The sequence below is a fragment of the Emydura macquarii genome, unplaced genomic scaffold (assembly GCF_026122565.2).
Source record: "Emydura macquarii macquarii isolate MOO-44397 ecotype Brisbane River unplaced genomic scaffold, CSIRO-AGI_Emac_v2 contig_2365, whole genome shotgun sequence".
NCBI lineage: Eukaryota > Metazoa > Chordata > Testudines > Chelidae > Emydura > Emydura macquarii.
In genome coordinates, this window is record NW_027132502.1 from 862,663 (window position 1) to 883,451 (window position 20,789).

Below are 20,789 nucleotides of genomic sequence, written 5' to 3' on the forward strand. Positions count from 1 at the left end.
TGGTCGGGCCCCGTTCGGCCCGGCCCGGCCCGCAGCAGCGGGGCCCTGGGGCGGCTCGGCTCGGCGCGGCCTGCGGGGGGGGAACCGAGCGTCCGGCCCGGGCGGGCCTTCGCTCGGGGGCCGGCGAGCAGCGCCGAGCACACGCGCCGGCCGGGCCGACAGGCGGCTAAGGACGGGCCCCAGCCCGGCCTTGTCTGCGGGGCCCAGACACTCCCGCCGCCGCCTGTCCCCGGCCCGGCCCGCACTAAACACAGCCCCGGCCGGGCGGGAGGCGCTCGGAAAATGAGCCCGGCGGCGGGGGGGCACGTTGCATTCCTCCCCGGGCCGGGCCGGGCTGGCTGCCCGCAGCGCCCTGGGGCTCCGCGGTTCTCCCCGAGTCCGCGGGGGGGCCCCCCGCTGCCCCGCCCCGAGCAGGCCTGGGGGATAAAAACAACTCCCCCCCGGTGGTTAAAGCAGCCCGTCAGTGCACGGGGAGCCCCGGCGGGGGCTGTGCCGAGAAGGGGGGAAGTGGCGAACCCCAGCCGCTCGTCCCTGTGTTCATTCATGGAATGCACCCCCCCGGGGCTGTGATGATCCGTTTCTCCTGGGCGGGCAGTTCCCCCGTCGGACGATGCCTGGGGCAGTGTAGGTGGGTGAGAAGAGAAGGGGAGGCAAGTCGCCCCCTCGGTTTCCAGTGTCACTGAGCCTCGCTAATGCGTTAACGGCCCCACGCGTCCTCCTGGGGGGAAAGGGAAGAACATCCCATATGCCAGCCTGGTCCTCCCTCCCCACCGCCCGGGCAGCTCGGGTTACCTGCCTTTCATAGAGCTGCCGTGGCAGGAGGCAGGATCTGGCTCGAACAACTGCTCTGCTCTTCGCCTCCTCTCACACCAGCCCCTCATCCTATACAAAGACAGACCCCAAGTGCAGGTTTCTGTTCAGAAGACAAGCCTGTTTAGGGATTCTAATCACCATGGCCATTTGATTTCGTCTATATGTGGTTCTGCGCACACGTGTGGCTTCGGCAGGGGTATCTATCCACTGTGCAACCCTTTCTTGTGCAGTTGTACACCTTTCAGTCCTTGCCTCCTTTAATGAATGCTCAGCTCCATCTGGTTCTCAAAGCCCGGGCTCTGGTAGCAGACCAGTTCCCAGTAAAATAAGCCATTTAAAAGCTCTTCTGCTCTGCAAACCACCGCTGGCCCCTTGGAGATGCGGATAAAACTGCCTGAACCTATCGCCATATTACAGAGGAAATCCAATGAACGTTGTCTTCCCACCCCTGCCCAGTTGAAGGAGTTTCTGCTGGACTTTACAGTTGTAAATAGGGTTAAAAATAAAACCAACCACGTCACCAGCAACCTCACCTCTGCTCTAACTGGGTGATGCCTTCCTAAATCTGTTATTTTCTTGGAATGACTCTCAGACACACCAGCTCTGGGTAGCCTATACATTTGTTTTCTTTCTTTTTTCCTCCTTCCTTGTGATGTTTTGTGAGCCCAGGATGACTTTGATTTCAGCAAGTTTGCTGTTTATTCACGTCACAAGTTTGACAGCTTTACACCAAATCAGATTGCTGGGATTCAAGAAAGCTCTGAGGCGTCACTGGAAGCTCCTTTAGATTAGAACTCGCCTCCCCTGTCTTTTCCCCCTTCAGAGCCAATTAAAGATCGCTGGGGCTTTAAGAGGAAACGTGCTCCCAAGCCCTGCATCTCATTCTGCCACTAAAATGGTAAGTGCTTTTTGCATCTCTCTCGACCTGGAGTCAGGAAAAAGCAGGTATTCTGCCTGGAGGGTTTGCAATAGATTGTATGCCCTGTTTGTTTAAGAGTGGGGATGAGGAATCTTCCTCTGCACCTGGAAACCCAGGCTGTACTGCTCTGCTTTCCCACAGCTGTAGGGTCTCCTTGTCAAGGGTCTCAGCTTTGCCCTTGCCTTGCAAACACTTCAGGCTTGCTGCAGGTTTTGCTTTGGGGAGGAAGGAAAGCCACACGCTTGCAGAAACGACCCCAGACTTTTCCTGACCACTGGGCAAAGTGGGACCACTGCAGATGTGTAGAGGCAGGGCACAGGCTGGATGTGACTCTTCACTTTGTGGAGACGGCTGAAAGATTTAACAGCCAATGGCTCCTGAGGTTGGTCTGGATCTTAAACAGCTTGAGCCACTACGAATTGCAGCAAGTGAATGTGGCTCTCTGGCATACCTTTGCTTAGTGCCTTGATGCTGGAGCTGATGTGTGGGTGGGCTAGACCTGCAGCAGGTGCCTCCCAGCGAAAGACTTAGAAGGGGCAGCGCAGCTCAGCTGTTGACGCCTATGACCGAGCCTGTCTTCGACCTCATTTCTGCCTCTCGTTCAGACGTTACTGTGTCTGAGGGAGGGATCGGTGGCTGGACAGGGAATCGCTTGGCGAGCACAGCCCCTGCGAGGCAGAGCGGTGGATGGGGAGATACATGCCGGCTCGCAGCTCTGAGCGCAGCATCTGGCGCAGGTGGTTCGGGCGGCAGGGCTGGGTCACCCTCCCTCTGCATCCGCAGCAGGCTGCTCGGTGGCTGCGTGCAAATCTTAGCTCTGCCCAAGGGCCAGTGCCCGGGTCCCTTTGCGCCTGGGACATTCGGGGGACCAGCCGCCTGGGTGGAAGGGGAGAGCAGAGGGAGACGCTCCAGGCACAGCTCGAGTGGCTGGGCAGCAGTGGGCTGGGCTGGGCTGGGCTGGGAGGTGGGACTGAGCTGTGGCCGAGCACAGCGGAGAGCTGGGGGGAAACGGGGGCAGATGTTAGCCGCGGACTAAAGCCGCAGCTCCTGCTTTCAGCACCTCTCTCCGTTATCGGGGCCTGGCGGCTGCCGCCCCGTTTAATCAGCAAACCCCAGATCAGCTCGTGGGGTGGAGGCTGGTGCGGGGAAAGCCCGGCTCCGGCTGGGAGATGCGTCCCGCCTCTGAGGAAGCAGCGCGGGGCCGAGTCTCTGCTGGTGTAACCCTGGTCTGAGCGCAGCAGAGAACTCAGCGGTGCAGAGGCAGCGAGCCCCAGCGCCAGCCCCGAGGGGCGGCTCGCACGGACTTGTACACACGGGTCTGATGTCTCCTGTCTCCCCCGCTCCTTGTGTTCCCTCCACAGAGCGCCATTCTGCCGTGCCAAGAGCAGTGCTTCGCGGGGGGCCAGGCCTGCGACGGCCCCTATCCCGCCTCAGCTGCAGCAGCCACTGCGGATGTTTCCAAGGAGACCTGGGTTTCTTTCTGGGCTTCTGGTCTCCTGGGCAACACCAGCGAGAACCGAGGAGAAGGACGGGCTCCGGGTAAGTCGGGCTCCGCCACGGCTGCCTGCAGCTCCCCGGCTGCTGGGCATCTGCACCGAAACCAGATGCAAAAGGGCGCCGCGCCCTTACCTGGGCGGCGGGGGATTCATCGCGCTTCGCAGCTCCTGGCCCGGCGGGGAGGGCATGGCAGGCCCCCGCCTGCATCCTGCGTGCGGAGGGCGGGGGAAGCACGTTACAGCCGCTGGGATGAACTTGCAGCTGGAGCCCCTGGCCCCGGAGCAGCGTCCACCCTGCGTTGTGCGCCTCTCCTCGGCCCGGCTCTTCTCCGCCCAGCCAGTTCCCAGCGCCCGGCCGATGCTCAGAGCCGGGCTAAACAGCTCCCGCGAAGGATAAGAGGGAGGGAGGGTGTCCCCTGGCACAGAGCTGGGCCTGGTATTGTCTGCCCCGCGGAGCGCGCTGAGCCTCGAGCGATTCCTGCGCCGTGTCTACACGGCAGCTGCCACTAGCGGAGCGGCCCCGGCGCGGAGCTAGGGGACCGGGGATGCTGCGGCCCCCGGGGCCGGGTAGATAGTGGAGCCGACTCTGCGGGGACACGGGGCCGTCCCGGGCCCTTTGCAGGCCGGACGTTGTCAAGGTCTCCATGCAGCACCCCGCGATGGGACCCGGGCGGGTCTCGGGCACTGGAGTGGCTGATGCTCGTCTCGCTCGGAGGAGGCAGGGACACTTGTCAGTCCCCGGGAGAATGGATCCCCTGCGGCTAAGGCGCTGGAACGATTTCCCTTCATTTCCCAGTTCTGCCATAGACGGCCTGTGTGATCTCGGGAAAATCATTACACCACATCCCCAAGGGTGGTTCAGTGCCTACCGCCCGTGGAAATCGATGAGAATTAGGCACCTAAGAACCTCTGAGGATCTGGGCGTCTGTGCCTCAGTTTATGCATCTGTAAAATGGGGGATAGGAATCCTTCCTTTCCCCCATCCTTTGTCTGTCTGGTCTAGTTCAGCTGCAAGCTTTTTGAGGCAGACACCGTCTCTCACTATGTTTTTTATACAGCACCTAGCACACTGACCCTGACCTCAGCTGGGACCTATGGATGCTACCATAATATAACACAAGAATAATAATTATACAGTCTGGGCTAGAGTTTTGATTTGAGAATAATTCTGTAATAAACGAGGGATTCTGTGAACTGTGCTTCCTGCACACAGGTCTGGATACCACACTGCACCCACAATTTCCCCCTTTGGAGAGGGTGAGACAGAGAACAAACCACACATGACATGACATTAGTCATTTTGTGCACTACAGTACTGAAAGGCTCTCAGATTCTACCGCATTGGGGCAGTACATGAACCAGTGTAGGATAGAAAGTGCAGCCAGCAGAGCATCAATCTGCGAGGTCATGGTTCATGTCCCTGCAGTCCCTACCTTGGTAGGAAGATTAGCTGGTTTCATCATCTAATTATTCTATAATTATCTACAATCTAAAATGCTGTTGATTGCTCACCTCTTATACCTAGCACTTTCTATCCATAAGTCTCAAAACACTTTACAAAAGAAGGTTAGTTCGCCCCTTTTGAAGATGGGGGGAGCTGAGATGGAGAGTGAAGTGACTTGCCCTGGGTCACAGCAGAGCCCACATTGGAACCCAGGTGTCCTGAGTCCCAGTACAATGCTCTGGCCACTGGCCCATGCTGCCTCACAAATAACTTTATCAAGCTTTGGTTCCTCTTGTAAAGAAGAATAATTTTAAACATGAAGAATAAAGAGCACAAGGAAAAGTATCTTTCAGATGCCAAAGGTGTCTTATAACAAACTCAGAGAATTTACTAATGTATTATCCATTTCTAAAGACCACTCTTTGCTGCTTATCAAGCAGTAAAAAAAAATAAAAATCATTGAATCAAATGAAGTAAACAAGAGGGATTAAAATAAACATGATTGTGATTTTAAGCTTGGTGTGGAAAACATGGTTTTTGGTTTAATCAGTTTGATGTCTGTTTTCATCCAGACCAGTTCTGTGACTTGGATTTTACTATTCCAGATGATACATGGCAAGGAGATCAGCTGTCCTCCCAGCTCTACAGAAACAAACAGGTAATATTTCAAACAGCTCACACACTGGAGAATAGAACCTCTATTTACAGTTTACAATTTTTCTTCAACCCGCCACCCTATGCTGCCCCTAGAATTTCATTTTACTGTTGCCTAAAGCAGACTCTGGGTCGGTGGGATGTGTTCTTAAATCTGTGTTTCTCTGGGCTATGAGTATAGAAAACATTGGCAGCCTGAACATTTTTTTCTCTCTCCTGCCTTATGTTGGTTTGTGAAACTAGAATGACTTCAGTTTATCAGGAACACTGCTGTCTGGCCATGTCACAAGTCCAGCAGCTTCACACCTGATCAGATTGCTAGCTTCCACAAAAAAAGCTGAGGCATCACTGGGAACTGCTTTAGGGTCTGATGCTGCAAAGACGTACACGCATGCATAAAGTTACTCTCGTGAGTAGTTCTACTGGCTGCAGTGGGTCTATCCACGTGCGCAAAGTTAGTCACATGCATGAGTCTTTGCAGGATGAAGCATGTAGATTAGAGGACAGATCTCTAGCTCTTTTTCTTTCCTTTTCCATGAGTGCAAGGGGCAGCAGAAGAGCCGGTGAACACTCCAAGCTAAGTGCTTCCCATTGTAGCTGCTTTTACCTAGCTCAAATAATTGGATCACAACAGAGTGACCCTGAACCAGAACACTTCGGGTGAAATCCTGGCTTCACTGAAATCCACGGAAGTTTGGCCATAGACTTCAATGGGGCCAGGATTTCATCTCAGGTCCAAAAGTCTACAAACTTCCTTTCTCTTGCCCGTTATCCTGCCTTATCTATTTAGATCATCATCTCTTTGGGGCGGGTATGTCTCTCACTGTAGGTGTGCACTGCACCTAACACAATGAGGCTCCAACTTCATTTGAGACTTGCAGAGTACATCTGTATTGCTGCCGGGAGCAAGCCTTCCAGGCTGGGTAGACAGACGCGTGCTAACACACCCATGCCTAGTTTATAATCTGCACTCTTGCCCCCTCCTTTTCTCTGTAGCCAGGTAGAAGTTAGTGAGCTAGGGATCCAGAGAGAAACTGAAGTACTCTTTGAAGCACAGAAGGATGAAAACTGGCCGCACTGTGACAGATAATATACTGTGAGAGATAATCTCTGTGTATTTAAACGGCTGTTTGCAGTTCATTTCCCTGCACACCTCTATTATTCCTCTGCGGCTACAGTTTTTCCTAGTAATCTCTTCAAACATTTGCTAAAGAATAGGAGAAGTCAAAAGTGAGACGTGAACAGTCATGCCACTTAGCTTTACAGGGACAAGAGGTTCTTGGGGATTGAATTCACAAAGCAAACATCAAAATGATCAAATCCAAGCAGACCATAGAACAGGGAATTTGTTATTGGGTTACAGAGTTCGAGAGAGCTAAGAAACGTCTATTCATTGATGTCTGTATTTTACAGCTTCAAGATACCTTGCTACAGAAGGAAGAGGAACTTGCTAGGTTACATGAAGAAAATAACAACCTCCGACAATACCTGAATTCTGCTGTGGTTAAGTGTTTAGAAGAAAAGGCCAAGGTACTGTGTTCAGACCTGCCATGGAGAAGTGTGTCTCTGAGAGAGAAGGAAATGAAGCATTTAGGTGAAATGCAATACTAGGCAAAGGCATATAAACACATGTGTAAAAGGCCCCACTGTGGGCAGACAGCGTGCAAGTGGAAAGGCCTTTCTAACACTCACCAACCTGCCAGCTTGGTGACAGTGTGCTAAACAATAGTCCCCTCCATGTGTGATGTCATGGTTGGTCTTGCCTGTGTAGACAAGGTTAAGCCATGTTACTAGACCATGTTACAGCTCTGATCTTTAGCAGTTATAGCAGGGTTTGGTTTATGATGCATTGAGAGAGGGGGTTTATAAGGGACGAACCCTAACCCCTCTAACCAATGATCAGAACTCATTACACTGAAAGGATACTAAAAAGCAAAGCATTTAGTGTTAATTGGCTTCAGAGTCAATAAAGCAGAGAAGCCACTGTTCAGAGAGCAGAAGCACGAACCTGGGAATTGGTAACGGGAAACATTCTATTCCGGGTTCTGCCACAGACTCGCTCTTGTCCTTAGCAAGTCACTTAGCCATTGGCACCCCGGCCCCGTCAGTTGTAGAATGTGAATGCTAATAGCTTAGCTGCCACCCCGTAGCCATTGGGGAGCTTAGTTAATAAACGTTTGTCAAGCACTTTGTGATGCTGGGTTTGACGGTGCTATTGAGGGGCTGAGCGCTGTCACTAAGGATGGGCCACCTCCTCAGGCCTGTAATCTGTCCTTACTCAGGCAAAGCTGGTCCCCCTGGGCACGTGGCATGAGTGAAAACCGAGATCCTTGCCGCCCTCTGGGGCACAAGAGTGACGGCAGAGGGAGTCTCTGGGATGCTCTCCTCACCTAAATTTTTCTAAGGGTGGGAGGGCTTGCCTTTCCAACCCCTCCTCCCCACTGAGACAGCCCCCACATCTTGTGGATCCCAAGGCTCTGTGCTTCCCCTCTACCTCCCGTGACCCATCCATGCCTAGGGTAGCCCACCTGAAATTGCCATGGTCGGGGCCAGCTGCAAAAGAAGAGCAGATTCTCCCACACTGGAGGCTAACACTGCAGTTAGATTTCCCAACAAGTTACAAGCAGTGCTTCTGATTCTCCACACTGGTTATCAAGAAGCTAAAAACAAGAAGTTACGCAGCCGCCTTTATTGCATTTCAGCCTCTGGCCCCCAGTTAGCAAGTAGATCCAGTAAAGAGAGACGTTATTTTAAACTCTATTTAAACCAAAAAGTTCTTCTGACCCCAAAGGGTCTACCACATGGCCAGATCAATATGGGTTTGGATCTTATCCAAAATACCGCGCTGCCAGCCAATCCTTTAGTAACTAAAACTAAAGGTTTATTATAAAAGGAAAGAAACAAATGATAAGAGAAATGGTCAAAGCAATCAGCTACATATAAATGACTGTAAAGTCCTTGTATATCTCAGCAGAACTGTGGAGTTTGCAGGCTTGTATAGTCCCTTTGGTGTACATCCAGTACCTGGATGGGTCTCGGTCCTTTGTTTCACAGCTTCAGTTTGTAGATGAGTTAATCCAGAGATAGGAAGCAGGAATGAAGACAAGATGGGGGTGGTGCAGCTGTCTTTTATGTCCCTTCGCTATGTGGCTTGCCCCAAACACAGCCATGCAGCACATGGCATGGAAAAGCCCTGGAGTCCCCTGTCCCACATGTCCTGGTGACTCAACATGGGCAGCCCCTGAGTTCTTTCACTGGATTCATTGTACCTGTGGGTTCCCTTGAAGGGCCATTGAGCAGGCTTAGTGCTGCTGCCTTCCTCTCTGGAGTATCATCCAGAAACACAGCACAAGTGTTTGGCTACAGATATATCAGACATATTTAGAACTCAATACAACGCTGATACATGCATATAAATAGGCTTATCAATCTGATTGAATTAAAATCTTTCCATTGGTACCTGACATGGCATAGTACGAATTATTGTCATTTTGCAACATTGATATCAATAATATTGTGACTGGCCATTCATATTCCACTCAGCGTCGTACCTCCTGCCTCCCACTCACTGGAGACCATGGAGGCATGTGTGTGCTCCTCCCTGGGTCCCTGAAGTGAGCAGATCCTGGGGGTGACTGAGCCCTCTGGTGCCAGATCAGATCCTGCTGGCAGGATTGGTACTGAGGACTGCTGTACAGGGCAGGAGCTTTCATTTCACGGCTAATTGACTGAAAAAGCAAACAAAGCTCAGGCCGTGTTGACACTGTCGTCGTCTTATCTCATAGGTGTTTGGGCTGTTTCCAGAGACTGTAAAGCACAAAATAATTAGGGCCATCCACGGTTGCAAACTGAAAACGAGCTCTGGGAAAAACATGTGCTTTAGATCAATGATGTTAGGCACCTGTTCGGGTAAAGCCTGTGTCCAGAAATGTCTTGCTTCCTGGGTTTTGGATGATCAGCTTTTAATCTGCTCCGTTTTCCCTGTGCTCTTGTATAGAAACTGCTGCTGCACAATGGCCAGAAGAAACATGCCATTCTCAAAAGCGGCAAGAGGAAATTTAAAGAGGAGAGTTACCTTGCCCCTCCAGAGACTTTTCACCCCACAAAAGTCAGGAGGAACTTGCTCAGTGATTTCACTGCCTGTGAAGAACAAGCTGCCCCGGCCGTGGATACCTGGGTGCTGCAAACCCTAGGACTGAAAGATATCAACACCATTGATGAGACTTTGTCAGCTAACTACAGTGCCCTGTCCTCTGAACTTGGAAAAGACTCTTTCTGCCAGAGCCATGGGGAGGCGATGGACTATTGTAATGATGAGGACCCAATAGCTGCTTATGGCTATCATCAGGTGACTCCTAGAAACAACACTGCCAGTTCTGGGAAGCAGGATTTACCCTACTTCCAGCCACTTTCTTCAGCACCATGTGCTTCCTTGACACTGCCTGGCGGGGCCACTTTCACCCCGTACGGACTGCCTTACTTCGCCAATGACGTGTCACCCAACAAAACCGACGTGGCCTTTACAACCTCCCTGAGTCCCCACCGCAACGTCAAAACCCACACCTTCCACCAGGGACAGGCCTTTGTGCGCCGAGATGAGGACGGAGGCTGGAAATTCACCTGGGTCCCCAAGCAATCTGAATGACCCTCCTCCCCACACTTCCAAGCGCTGCCATGAGAGAGACGTTTACAAACACTTACAACTGCAGATGCCTTTCTTGCACTTGAGATTGATGCTGAGAACTGAAGCAACATCCCCTAAAGGCTGGTATCTCAGGTGGTCTGAAATACTACACTGCATCGCCTGCTCATTCACCTCCGCATGCTTCTAATTCTTGCAGGAATGGCTCCTCCAGGTTGCATTTGAAAATGTATCCACACAGGGCCAGATGTGCCAACTAGCCCCCCATTGAGTTCAGCTCTCTCCATGTCCGTGAGACCATCTACCACCACTTCTTTTGCTGCCAGCCAGATCCTGCCACCTTGTAGCTTCCTGGCTGAAATGTACCCAACCATTCCTGTTACTGACACTCTGGTGGCCTCCTCCCCACCTGAACCAGGAAGCCAGGAGCTGGAACAGGGGTTTTGGGAGGACAGTTAAGGAATACAATCTGTGCCACAGCCCTTGTGTGCTGGGATCCAAGAGGACCACAGACCAGAGAATGGAGGCTGGTTCTGTGGCTGATAGATCAGTGATGTTTTGGTGGTGAGGAGGCCCTGGTGAGTGGAACCCCCCCAGTGGCTGCATAAAGTGCCTAGGAGTAAGGCAGTCACTGAACCTGTTGTCCTTTCATGTAATGCTTGATTGCTTTACATACAATCACTTCTGGCTGCCGGTGTTTGATGTGTTCTCAAAATTAGCAGGAGTTTCCCCTATTGCCTTCAGGTTGACGGCAAATCTAATGGGTTTTCTGCTCTCACCAAGCAGCAAACGCATTTACCGCCCGATGGTTTTGAAGGCTATTTCAATGGTGAGACAGCTATAGCTGGACACGACCTAGCACTGTCTCTGGAAAGAAGGATAATGAGTCAGGCCCTCAGCAGCTACCAATTGGTGTGACTCCACTGACATCACCAGCTGAGGGTCCGGCCCAGTGTATTGGCAGGAGTTTTATATATTGTGGAAAAAAATACATTTGGTGCCTTGCTAGCCACCGCAACAGAGACATTCTCTTTCACTCACAATAGTCTCTTGGCCCAGCCAGTAGTTCACTTGCTGTCTGGTACTGACACTTCTGGGAACACTCTTTGGGTTGTCTTCAATACTGTGCTATGGGATAGTGGAAACTCTTACTCCTGGGAGCAGCCCTTATCACGCTACTCGTTTCTGGTGCTTCAGCAGGGCTATTCTGGGCAGTAAAAGCCACTCTTGTGAAGTATGGCAGTTGCTTTCCAGTCCAGAAAATGACATTGAGGCCTTTCTGTTCTGGTTTCCTTCGATGGGGTGCAGGGATTCATTGTTAAACAAGAGCAACACTAGGCCAGATAGAAGAGTTCCAGAGGGGTAGCCGTGTTAGTCTGTATACACTACAGCAAAAACAACGTGAGTTTGGTAGCACTTTAAAGACTAACAACTGAATTTAAATTTCTTAGTCTTTAAAGTGCTACAGAACTCACGTTGTTTTTACTAGTCCAGATGTTTGTTTTCCAGAAATTGCTGTTAGTAACCACAGAATTGGGCTGTTCTAGTCTACTTTCTATGGGAAACGTTTCCCTTGATATAAGGGGCCGTATCATCTAATGATTAAAGCGGTTGACTGAGAACCAGGATTTCCATGTCCTGTTCTAGGCTCTTCCACTCACGTATCTCCCAGGGTTGTGAGGCTAAATACACCACTATCTGGAAAGCGCTTTAAAATCCTTGGATTCAAGGTGCTATTCAACTGCACAGCACTTTTATTAACACTAGCAACAAAATGAAGTCAACTTACATGAAGTAAACTTACCAGCCACATGTTTTATATAACCCTTGTTTGCGAATTTACCCCACTTGGCCTTTTTGATACCTAAATATTGGAAGTATTGAGAACCAAGGGACCAGCGTGGCAGTCCTTGCTCTCATGAGTTGTCCTATTGACCTCAATGGGACTGTAGCCCTTGTGTGAGCAAAAGTCCTCCAGTTGCTGATTTTAATATAAAAACTAGATACAATTTTATTATATATTGGTGAGGATTAAAATCCATTTTTTCCCTATTCAAAACATTCTCTTGTGCCTTTGAATCTGAGCTTCTGATTCAGGAGCTAAACTAATTCCTCACATGGTATTTAAATCAACAAACAAACCTGTCTTTAGATGCAACTTATTTTAAAGTAATAGGCCAGTCATTTTGTGTCTAATAAACAGAATAAACAGTTTAAATGCTTGTATTGTAGGGAACATTAATTTTTAACCCAGTGAAATAATGCACACAAATTAAACCCCAGGAGTTTGATGCTATTGCCATTGAAGCTAATGGAAATTTTGCCAACTTCAGCGAGAGCTGGATCCAGGCTACTCTTGTTCTGTAGTAACGTAAGTTGCTGCTTTGGTATATTTTAAATTAAAGCAGAAAAATTGTTCCTAGTAAGAATAACTCGGTTCTTTTTTTTTCTAAGCCAGACATTAGCTAGCTCTTGCCTGTACTGCATAGAATCGTAGGACTGGAAAGGACCTTGAGACATCATCTAGTTCAGTCCCCTGGACTTATGGCAGGACCAAGCATTGTCTAGCTAGACCATCCCTGACAGGTGTCTAACCTGCTCTTAAAAATTTCTGATGATGGAGATTCCACAGCCTTCCTGAGAAATGTATTCCAGTGCTTAACTTCCCTGACAGTTAGGAAGCTTTTCCTAATGTCCAATCTAAACCGCCCTTGCTGCAATTTAAGCCCATTGTTTCTTGTCCTATCCTCAGAGGTAAAGGAAAACAATTTTTCTCCCCCCTCCTTGTAGCAACCTTTTATGTACTTGAAAACTGTTATCATGTGCCCCCTCAGTCTACTCTTCTCCAAACTAAACAAACCCAGTTTTTTCAATCTTCCCTCATAGGTCATGTTTTCTAGACCTTTCATCACTTTTTGCTGCTCTTCTCTGGGCTTTCTTCAATATATCCACATCTTTCCTGAAATGTGGCATCCAGAATTGGACACAATACTCCAGTTGAGGTCTAATCAGTGCAGAGTAAAGCAGAAGAATTACTTCTCGTGTCTTGCTTACAACACTCCTGCTAACACATCCCAGAAAGATGTTTGGGTTTTTTACAAGTGTTACACTGTTAACTCATATTTAGCTTGTGATCCACTATGACCTCCAGATCCCTTTCAGCAGTACTCCTTCCCATTGTGTATGTGTGCAACTGATTGTTTTTTCCTAAGTGGAGAACTTTGCATTTGTCCTTATTGAATTTCATCCTATTTACTTCAGACCATTTCTCCAGTGTGTCCAGATCATTTTGAATTTTAATCCTATCCTCCAAAGCACTTGCAACTCTCCCAGCTTGGTATCGTCTGCAAACTTTATAAGTGTACTCTCTATGCCATTATCTAAATCATTGATGAAGATATTGAACAGAACTGGACCAGAACTGATCTCTGCAGGACCCCACTCGATATGCCCTTCAAGCTTGAATGTGAACCACTGACGACTATTCTCTGGGAATGGTTTTCCAACCAGTTATGCAACACCTTATAGTAGCTCCATCTAGATTGCATTTCCCTAGTTTGTTTAGAGAAGATCATGTGAGACAGTATCAAAAGCCTTACTAAAGTCAAGATATACCACATCTACTGCTTTCCCCCATCCACAACGCTTGTTATCCTGTCATAGAAAGCTATCAGGTTGGTCTGACATGATTTGTTCATGACAAATCCATGCTGACTGTTACTTATCATCTTATCATCTTCTAGGTGTTTGCAAATTGATTGCTTATTTGCTCCATTATCTTTCTGGGTACTGAAGTTAAGCTGACTGGTCTGTAATTCCCCGGGTTGTCCTTTTTTCACTTTTTGTATAGGATTGTGTTGAAGAAAAGTACATATAGGATGAGTTTTCTACAGTTGTTAAAGTTACTATTGTACAGAGTGTAGAAAATGCACTGCATAAGTACCTTTCCTTAACATGAAGTGTGTGTGTGAGTGTGTATGCTGAATACCATGCTCCAAATAATTAGACACTGAGACCATAGGATTAATCCTCAAGCTATTATATATTTCAAAGCAACTATGCAACGTGAGTGTGAGAGCAATTCTATTTCATGAGTTTTCATGCTATAGAATTGAGTGACTTTTACATTAAAAAACACCACCACTTTTTTAATCCTATAATTGATTTTTATCCCAAATGAATTAAAAAGGAGGGATTCAGCCATTCTCCCTGTTTAATATCTTTTGTTGATATTTATAGATGATGTGCTTCTTGGAGCAGGGACCTTATCTTCCTCTGTGTTCTTTACTATACACCAGTGGGGTGAAATTCACCCCCTGCAGAGGTCTAGCATACAGTGTATGCAGCACTTAAATCCCAGCTAAGCCCTTAAAATAGACTTTAAATGGCATTTAAGTGGTGCCTAGATCTTTGCCAACCCTCTGCATAGGGATGAATTTCACCCTCAGCATTTAACAGATAAATTATAGAGCTGAATGACTAAAGCAGAATGAACAATTTATCCAGTTTATCCAGTTTTTCCTGCAGTTTCCTCAGTTTTATTCAACCTGATATTTTTAACACAACGGGTTTCTCACAGATTGTTCTCTGAGTATTTACTGTTGGAGGTCAGTTGCAGTTGCTGGGACTGGCCAGGTAAAGTCACAAGGTATTGTTTCTGTTCCGTGATTGGTGAAAATGCTTGCACATGCACATTTAAAAGTTTGCTTTGGGCAAGAGCTCTTTGCAAATGCTTGTGCTAATTAAATGTAATGACATGAACGTTCACCGACAGCAAACACAAAAGGATAATAAGAATTTGAGGAAATATTCATGGAAGATTTTTATTTGCAATATTCATTTAGCTCTTATACAAAAACAGGCCATATTTCCTCTAGAATCCACATCAGCAGTTGAGCGTGGATTTACCAAGACACGAAGAGAAGTAATAATAACAAAAAAGAAGTCTTTCTTCCTTAGTTAGCTTACTGCTTTTCCACTGTAGGAAAGTTAATTATAATGCCAGATTTTAGGAACGTCTCTCTTTTACTGTTCCTCAAAAAAAGTATATATTTCCCAAAGGCCCAGTCCTGCTTTCATTGAATCAATGGTGAAACTCTCATTGACTTCATCAAGAACAGGTTCAACATGAAACTGTGATTTTGGGTTAAACATTGTTCCTATTGTGATAAAGATGACAGTTTATGATGGGATATACTCTCTCCACCTCCCCTCGGATTGACCAGTGGTTCAATCCTATGGGTGCTTGGCACCTCTGAAAATCAGGCATCTATATAGATGCCTAAATATGGATTTAGGTGCCTAGCTTCTGGCCCTTACTTTTGAAAACGTGGCCTTAGAAATCATGCCTAATTTGAGACCTTTTTCTTTGTGAAATATCCTTCCTGGACTTGCTCATCATTAGTCAGTCTCCACTATGCATCACAATCCTATTAGGTCTTTGGTCAATAATTAGAAAGTAGAAAGGATGGTCTAGTAAATAAGGTCCTGGATTGGGATTTGTCAAGAGATTTGGGTTCAATCCCTGCCTAAGATAGATGCTTCCTCTGTGACATTGGGCATGTCATTTCATCTACCCCATTCTTCCGTTCCCCATCTGTTAAATGGGGCTAGTCCTTCCCAGTCACACATGGTTGTGAGTTTCAAAAGCAAATCAGGCAGTTAGTGCAAGGGAGTAGGAATTGGAAATTTTGGATACTGACATTGACTCACGTACCTTCTGTGCCTCTGCTTTTACTGGTTTCGGTATAAAGGGACCAGTTCTTATCAAACTGAATAGAAATTGTGACACTCGCTGCTGTACACTACGGGGGAAATTTGCTGTAATGCTAACTGCCAAAGGCCGGCAGGTCTAGACACCACTTAAATTCTGTTTAAGCCCTTGAAATGGGGTTTGATTCAGTGGGACGTAACTGGTCCAGAAGCGTTGGCAGCTGGCCCTTTGTGTAGGGGTGAATTTTACTCACTGTAAATATCCATCTTGTATTAACATATTTGTTTTATTTTTTTATATGAAGGCGTTGGTTTTTTTTTTTTTCATTATGTGAATGTAACACATGCCAGCTGCACACTTTTAAGACCAATCTGTGTTTTTAGAAATGTGTGGTAATAGAAATGGCAATTAATTTAACACTTAATATTTGGATGTTTATCATTTGTGTGTGTGTGATTGAAAAAAAAGTTCTAATTATACGTGAGTCAATTTTATTTGCATCCATAAGTTATGTCTAATAAAATGTGAAATAACCCCGGGGTGCTGAAAACCTCTCCTCCCAGATCCCCCTTACCCATCATTTATATGCTGTAGTTAAAATTCACCCCAGTGCAGAATGGTGACTATGCACTTAAGGTCTGATATCCATAAGGACATGCCATTCATTTATATCAGGTTTATGGTCCACATCTACCCTCCTACTGCACCCAACTTCCCAATCCAGGTCCCGCTGAAGTAAATGGGAGTTTTGCCATCGCCTTGGATGAAAACAGGATCAGGCCTTTCAATATGAATTTTGAGTGCTCAGTGAATGCAAGACTGGGCCACTGATCTAGGCTGGAGAAAGGTTCCACATTGCATCAGTGTGAATTGGCGTGGCCGCTGTCCAGTTCCCATTGCTTCTCCCACAGGTACCTTTGCTGGCAGTCTGATGAGAGAGGCCAATGATTCATAGAGACTAAACTCCTTTCATAGCCCTAGTGGGGATCCCTTGAGAGCTGTACTGAACAATGCACTGCCTGTCCCATGCTGCACCTCTCTTAAGAGAGGACATCAGTTTCTAGGAACCTTCACGCCAGCATTTCTCAGGGACCTTCTCGAAAATGACCTCACTTTTTTTTTAATCCAGGGAATTGATTTCCATAGTGACAAAAGTCATCATCATACCCAGAGCATCATCATTTTCAATCTTTACATTGGTCATGAAATGATGGCTCATAAATGGAATTATGTTATCATTTACAAGGCTGGAGCTGAGAGATAAAAAGCTTGAGTCAAAACTGCAAATCTTCTGTAAGTCAATGATAGCTGACACCAGAAGGAGAGTGGTGTCACTTATTAACTCCCTCCTCTGGTACTGTGCAGGTTTATCAGTAACCATGCACCAGCTGCAACCAGAGAGATGCATTTTCACTGGAATGTGAACCTTTTTATTGCTCATCAAGAAGACACATACTGAGTCCTCAGATTTAACCCTTTGTGTACTCAGCAAGTCACATTTGAGCCTTAAACTGACATCTCAACCAAATCTTGGACTGCAACCAGAGATGTGTCATCCAGCCATGGGCCTTGGGCAGCCTAGGAATCATTTATAGGGTGAGCTGTGATTCACCTAAGACTCCATCCCCAAGTCATTGGCTTGTTAACTGGCTTGCTAACTGCGCCTCATTTCATTATTTCAGTAATAAACATTTCAATGCAGTGTTTGCAACCCCCAAACATCAACGTCATGGCCAGTCCATGAGAACAAGAGTGTACAATTAAATAGGCAAGGAATTTCCATGAGATTTAGGCTTCTTTGAAAATCCCACTCACATGCAACGAAAGTGCCGTTTGATAAGAGCCACAGAGATTCCAACAGCCTCTTGTGAACTTAGCGTAAGGTGAAGAACACCCTGCCTAGCACCATTCACTTGGTAAGAGTGATATTTTGTGTGTGTGTAGCACCTTCCATGTGATGATTGCTAAGTGCTCTCCAAACTTGAATGAATTTAGACTCACAACACCTGTGTGGGTGCAGCAGTGTCATCATCTCCATTTTACTGACAGGGAAACTGAGGCACAGGAGGATTGTGACTTGCCCAAGGTCACCCAGTGGCTCATCATCAGAACTAGGAATTTAATCCAGGCCTCATGACTCCCAGTGACATGTCTTATCCTTCCACCTTGTTTCCTGAGTGACTATGGAACCCCTCCTGCCCCCTATTTAAAAACACGCTGATTTGAAGGACGTAGCTCATTGCTCTGACCAAGGTGCTGAAATAAGAAGCTGTCTGGATCCTTAAACCCTCGTTCACATTGGACACTTGGATTTCGCTACCGTTATTAGGAATTACAGTTTCAAAGGCAGTTTAAAAATTCACAGCACTTCATCATTTTGCTTCAGCTGGTTGGTGCATTGCAGGGAGACAGACGGGGGGGCAGCGAGAGGAGCAGATGGGTACCAGTCAGTCCCAAGGGGACTAGATCTTCTCTCTTAAAATTCCCAACTGCAACTGTCACAAATGCAGCAGATCAGTGGGACCATAGGTGGGAGCTGTACAGTGCTTTAACCACTATGCCATCTGGACCTTCTCCGAGCGGCGTTACACAGGCATTGGTGAAAATGGGGGCCCTGTCTACACTCCCAGGGCTGCATGCGTGGAGGTTTCATTGTATCATTCTGAGAAAAAGAAGGCCTGGTGTTGGTACAGTCAATATGGCTCAGCCTGGCTGTGGTTAGTTCCCACTCCTGTATCTTAAGCCTGGCCTCCTGGGAACAGAGGGCCAGCCTCCCGAGCCAGGGCACGTCATTCGTGATGGAGCCCATGGTACTGAAGGGAGAGGGTTAGTTGTCCTCTCTCAGAGCCTGATCCAAACTGCCCTGAAGTCAATAGAAAGACTCCCCGCTTCTGCGCTTTTTGGGTCAGACCCGTCTAAGCAGCCCTGGGAGCACATTCAGACCTCATGTGGCAGCGGGTATTATTTTTGTTGGACTCAGTTTCTAGGTATCCCTGCTAAAGCCTGAGGGTCACTCAGCAGGCAGTGGCCGTATTTACTGGAACGCTACTCTCCTCAGTGCTACCAGCCCCCCAGGTTATCCAAGACACACGTGAGCAAAGAGCTCTATTTATTGCCTGCCAGGAGAGGCCAGCCTGAGAAATCCCTGTGATCTGTGAAGCAATTTACACCTTTGATTTCACAGCCCCCAGTTATCTTACCAGGCACGGACTCCACAGGACACAACCACGTCCCTCACACCAGCGACTTCTTGTCATTGTTATTTATTATTTATCTGAGGGCAGCACCTAGAATCTCCAGCCAGGGACCATTGTACATGGCCTGGTACACACATAACGAAAGAGGGTCCCTGCCCCAAAGAGCTCACAATCTACTGAAGACTGGAGAACCATCAAAAGGTTTGTTTGGTTTGGGGTCAGATTCTGTTCACAGTCGCATCAGTAAGAATCTGGAGTAACCCGGTTGGCTTCACCAGAGTCCCTCCAGAGTTACACTGGTGTAAATGAGATCAGAATCTTGACTTCAGTTTGAACGATGCTTTGATGACTCACTGCACCGTATCCAAATCCCCTGGGTCTGGAATCACATGCGAACCAACCTACTCATGAGAGTTCCAGTAGTATGGACGGGATGGAAATATTGTGAGAAGAGCCTTTCTCCTGGTATTTTAGCCTTCTTCCTCTAGTCCCACTTGATCCCAGCAGTGCAAGGAGCTTGAAAATTAAAAACCAGGGAAAAATAAGGGTAACTTTTATAACCCTTCAGAAAGTTTCTTTCCTTGTTCATGCTGAGTTTCAAGCAAAGGCTCCTGTTACTTCTTTTGTTAGCCGTGCCGTGCAGTTTTGCCATGGGATGCACATAATCCCAGCTAAGTGAGGTGTAACTCTGCAAACATAGAGGCATACACAGCCAACTCTCCCTGGGCCAGATTCTGATTTTGATTGACTGTGGTGTAAATCCGGAGCCACTCCCCTCAGTTGTAGCCAATGAAGTTGCTCTGGCTTAACATCACTGTCAATCCAATCCGCATGTGGCCCAAAGATCCTTGTGCATCTTGACTTGTGTGGAGGGCGACGTCTCGCTGGGTTGGGGTATCTAGCTCACTCCAGCTCTGAAGGGGTTAAAGGGAGCTGGAGTGCTTAATTAGTGCACCTCGTTGCAGCTGGAGGGTGGGCCAGGTCCAATTAAAGATGAGTCCCTGCTGGGTGCTTACTATAGAGAGAGGAAACTCCGACTAGAAGGCGGGCTGAAGGCAGAGAGCAAAAGAAGGCTGCTCGGCCTCTCTGGGCAGTAGCAAGACCTGTGGGCAGACTCCTGCAGGGCCAGGGAAGGGCTTCCGGGCGCTGGAGGGGCAGGAAGCCTGCGGGAGAGTTGGCCTCGAGATCTTCCCCCGAGTGGAGAGCTCTGGCCGGAGGCTGGGAGAGACAGGGAGAAGTCACTAGAACGGAGCCAGGCCTGGGTGGGAAGCCCAGATGAAAGGGCAGGATCTGGGCTTCCGGGGAGAGAGCCCTGGGCCTCGTTCAGCTGAGGGACAGAGCGGGAGAAACGTACGTGGGACAAAGAGTCCAGCTGAGGAGGGTCAAAGTTGGTTTAAGGTGATAGTTTCACTGGGGATTTTGTGGGGTGCAAGGGGGAGCCCTGCGAGCCCCTGCCCTGGAAGGAGGGTGAAACCTGAGTGCCTGGGGAGCAGGCCGAACCGACAGACCCTGCCTGCTCACTCCAGGCCCCCTGGGCAGCTGGGTCGCCCTGCTAGCCACCAGAAGAGCTAGCGTGCAGGTCCCAGAGAGCAGGGGTGGCAGGACCAGTGCGGTGGGACTTGGGCCAAAGACTCAGCCTGAGGCCATGGGACTATTGCCTGCTGGGCCTCGGTTCCCCCCGGGGGACAGGGGGGGAAAGGAGCTATACAAGACCGGGCCAGAGAGGGCTGAATCATGAGAAGAGGCAGACTACGGAAGGGCTGGAACAGCTGTCGACAAGGGGCGCCAGATGAGGAGAGCCAGCCCTGCCCTGCCCTGCCCTGCCCTGAGGGGGAACCAGGGATGAACCCACCCGTCTACATCCACTCATTCAGAATTAGAATGAAGTATGCTACAGCAAGTCAGAGGGAA

At 48.4% G+C, this 20,789-nt stretch overlaps 1 protein-coding gene across 1 annotated transcript; it reads left to right on the forward strand.

Annotated features, from left to right (window-relative positions):
- The first annotated feature begins 1,993 nt into the window (after positions 1-1,993).
- Positions 1,994-11,000, forward strand: GMNC (geminin coiled-coil domain containing). The gene is made up of 5 exons (XM_067561012.1): positions 1,994-2,114; positions 3,094-3,271; positions 5,245-5,330; positions 6,740-6,856; positions 9,324-11,000. The coding sequence occupies exons 1-5, from the start codon at positions 2,103-2,105 to the stop codon at positions 9,969-9,971; spliced, it is 1,041 nt and encodes a 346-aa protein (XP_067417113.1). The 5' UTR covers positions 1,994-2,102; the 3' UTR covers positions 9,972-11,000.
- Positions 11,001-20,789: the final 9,789 nt, after the last annotated feature.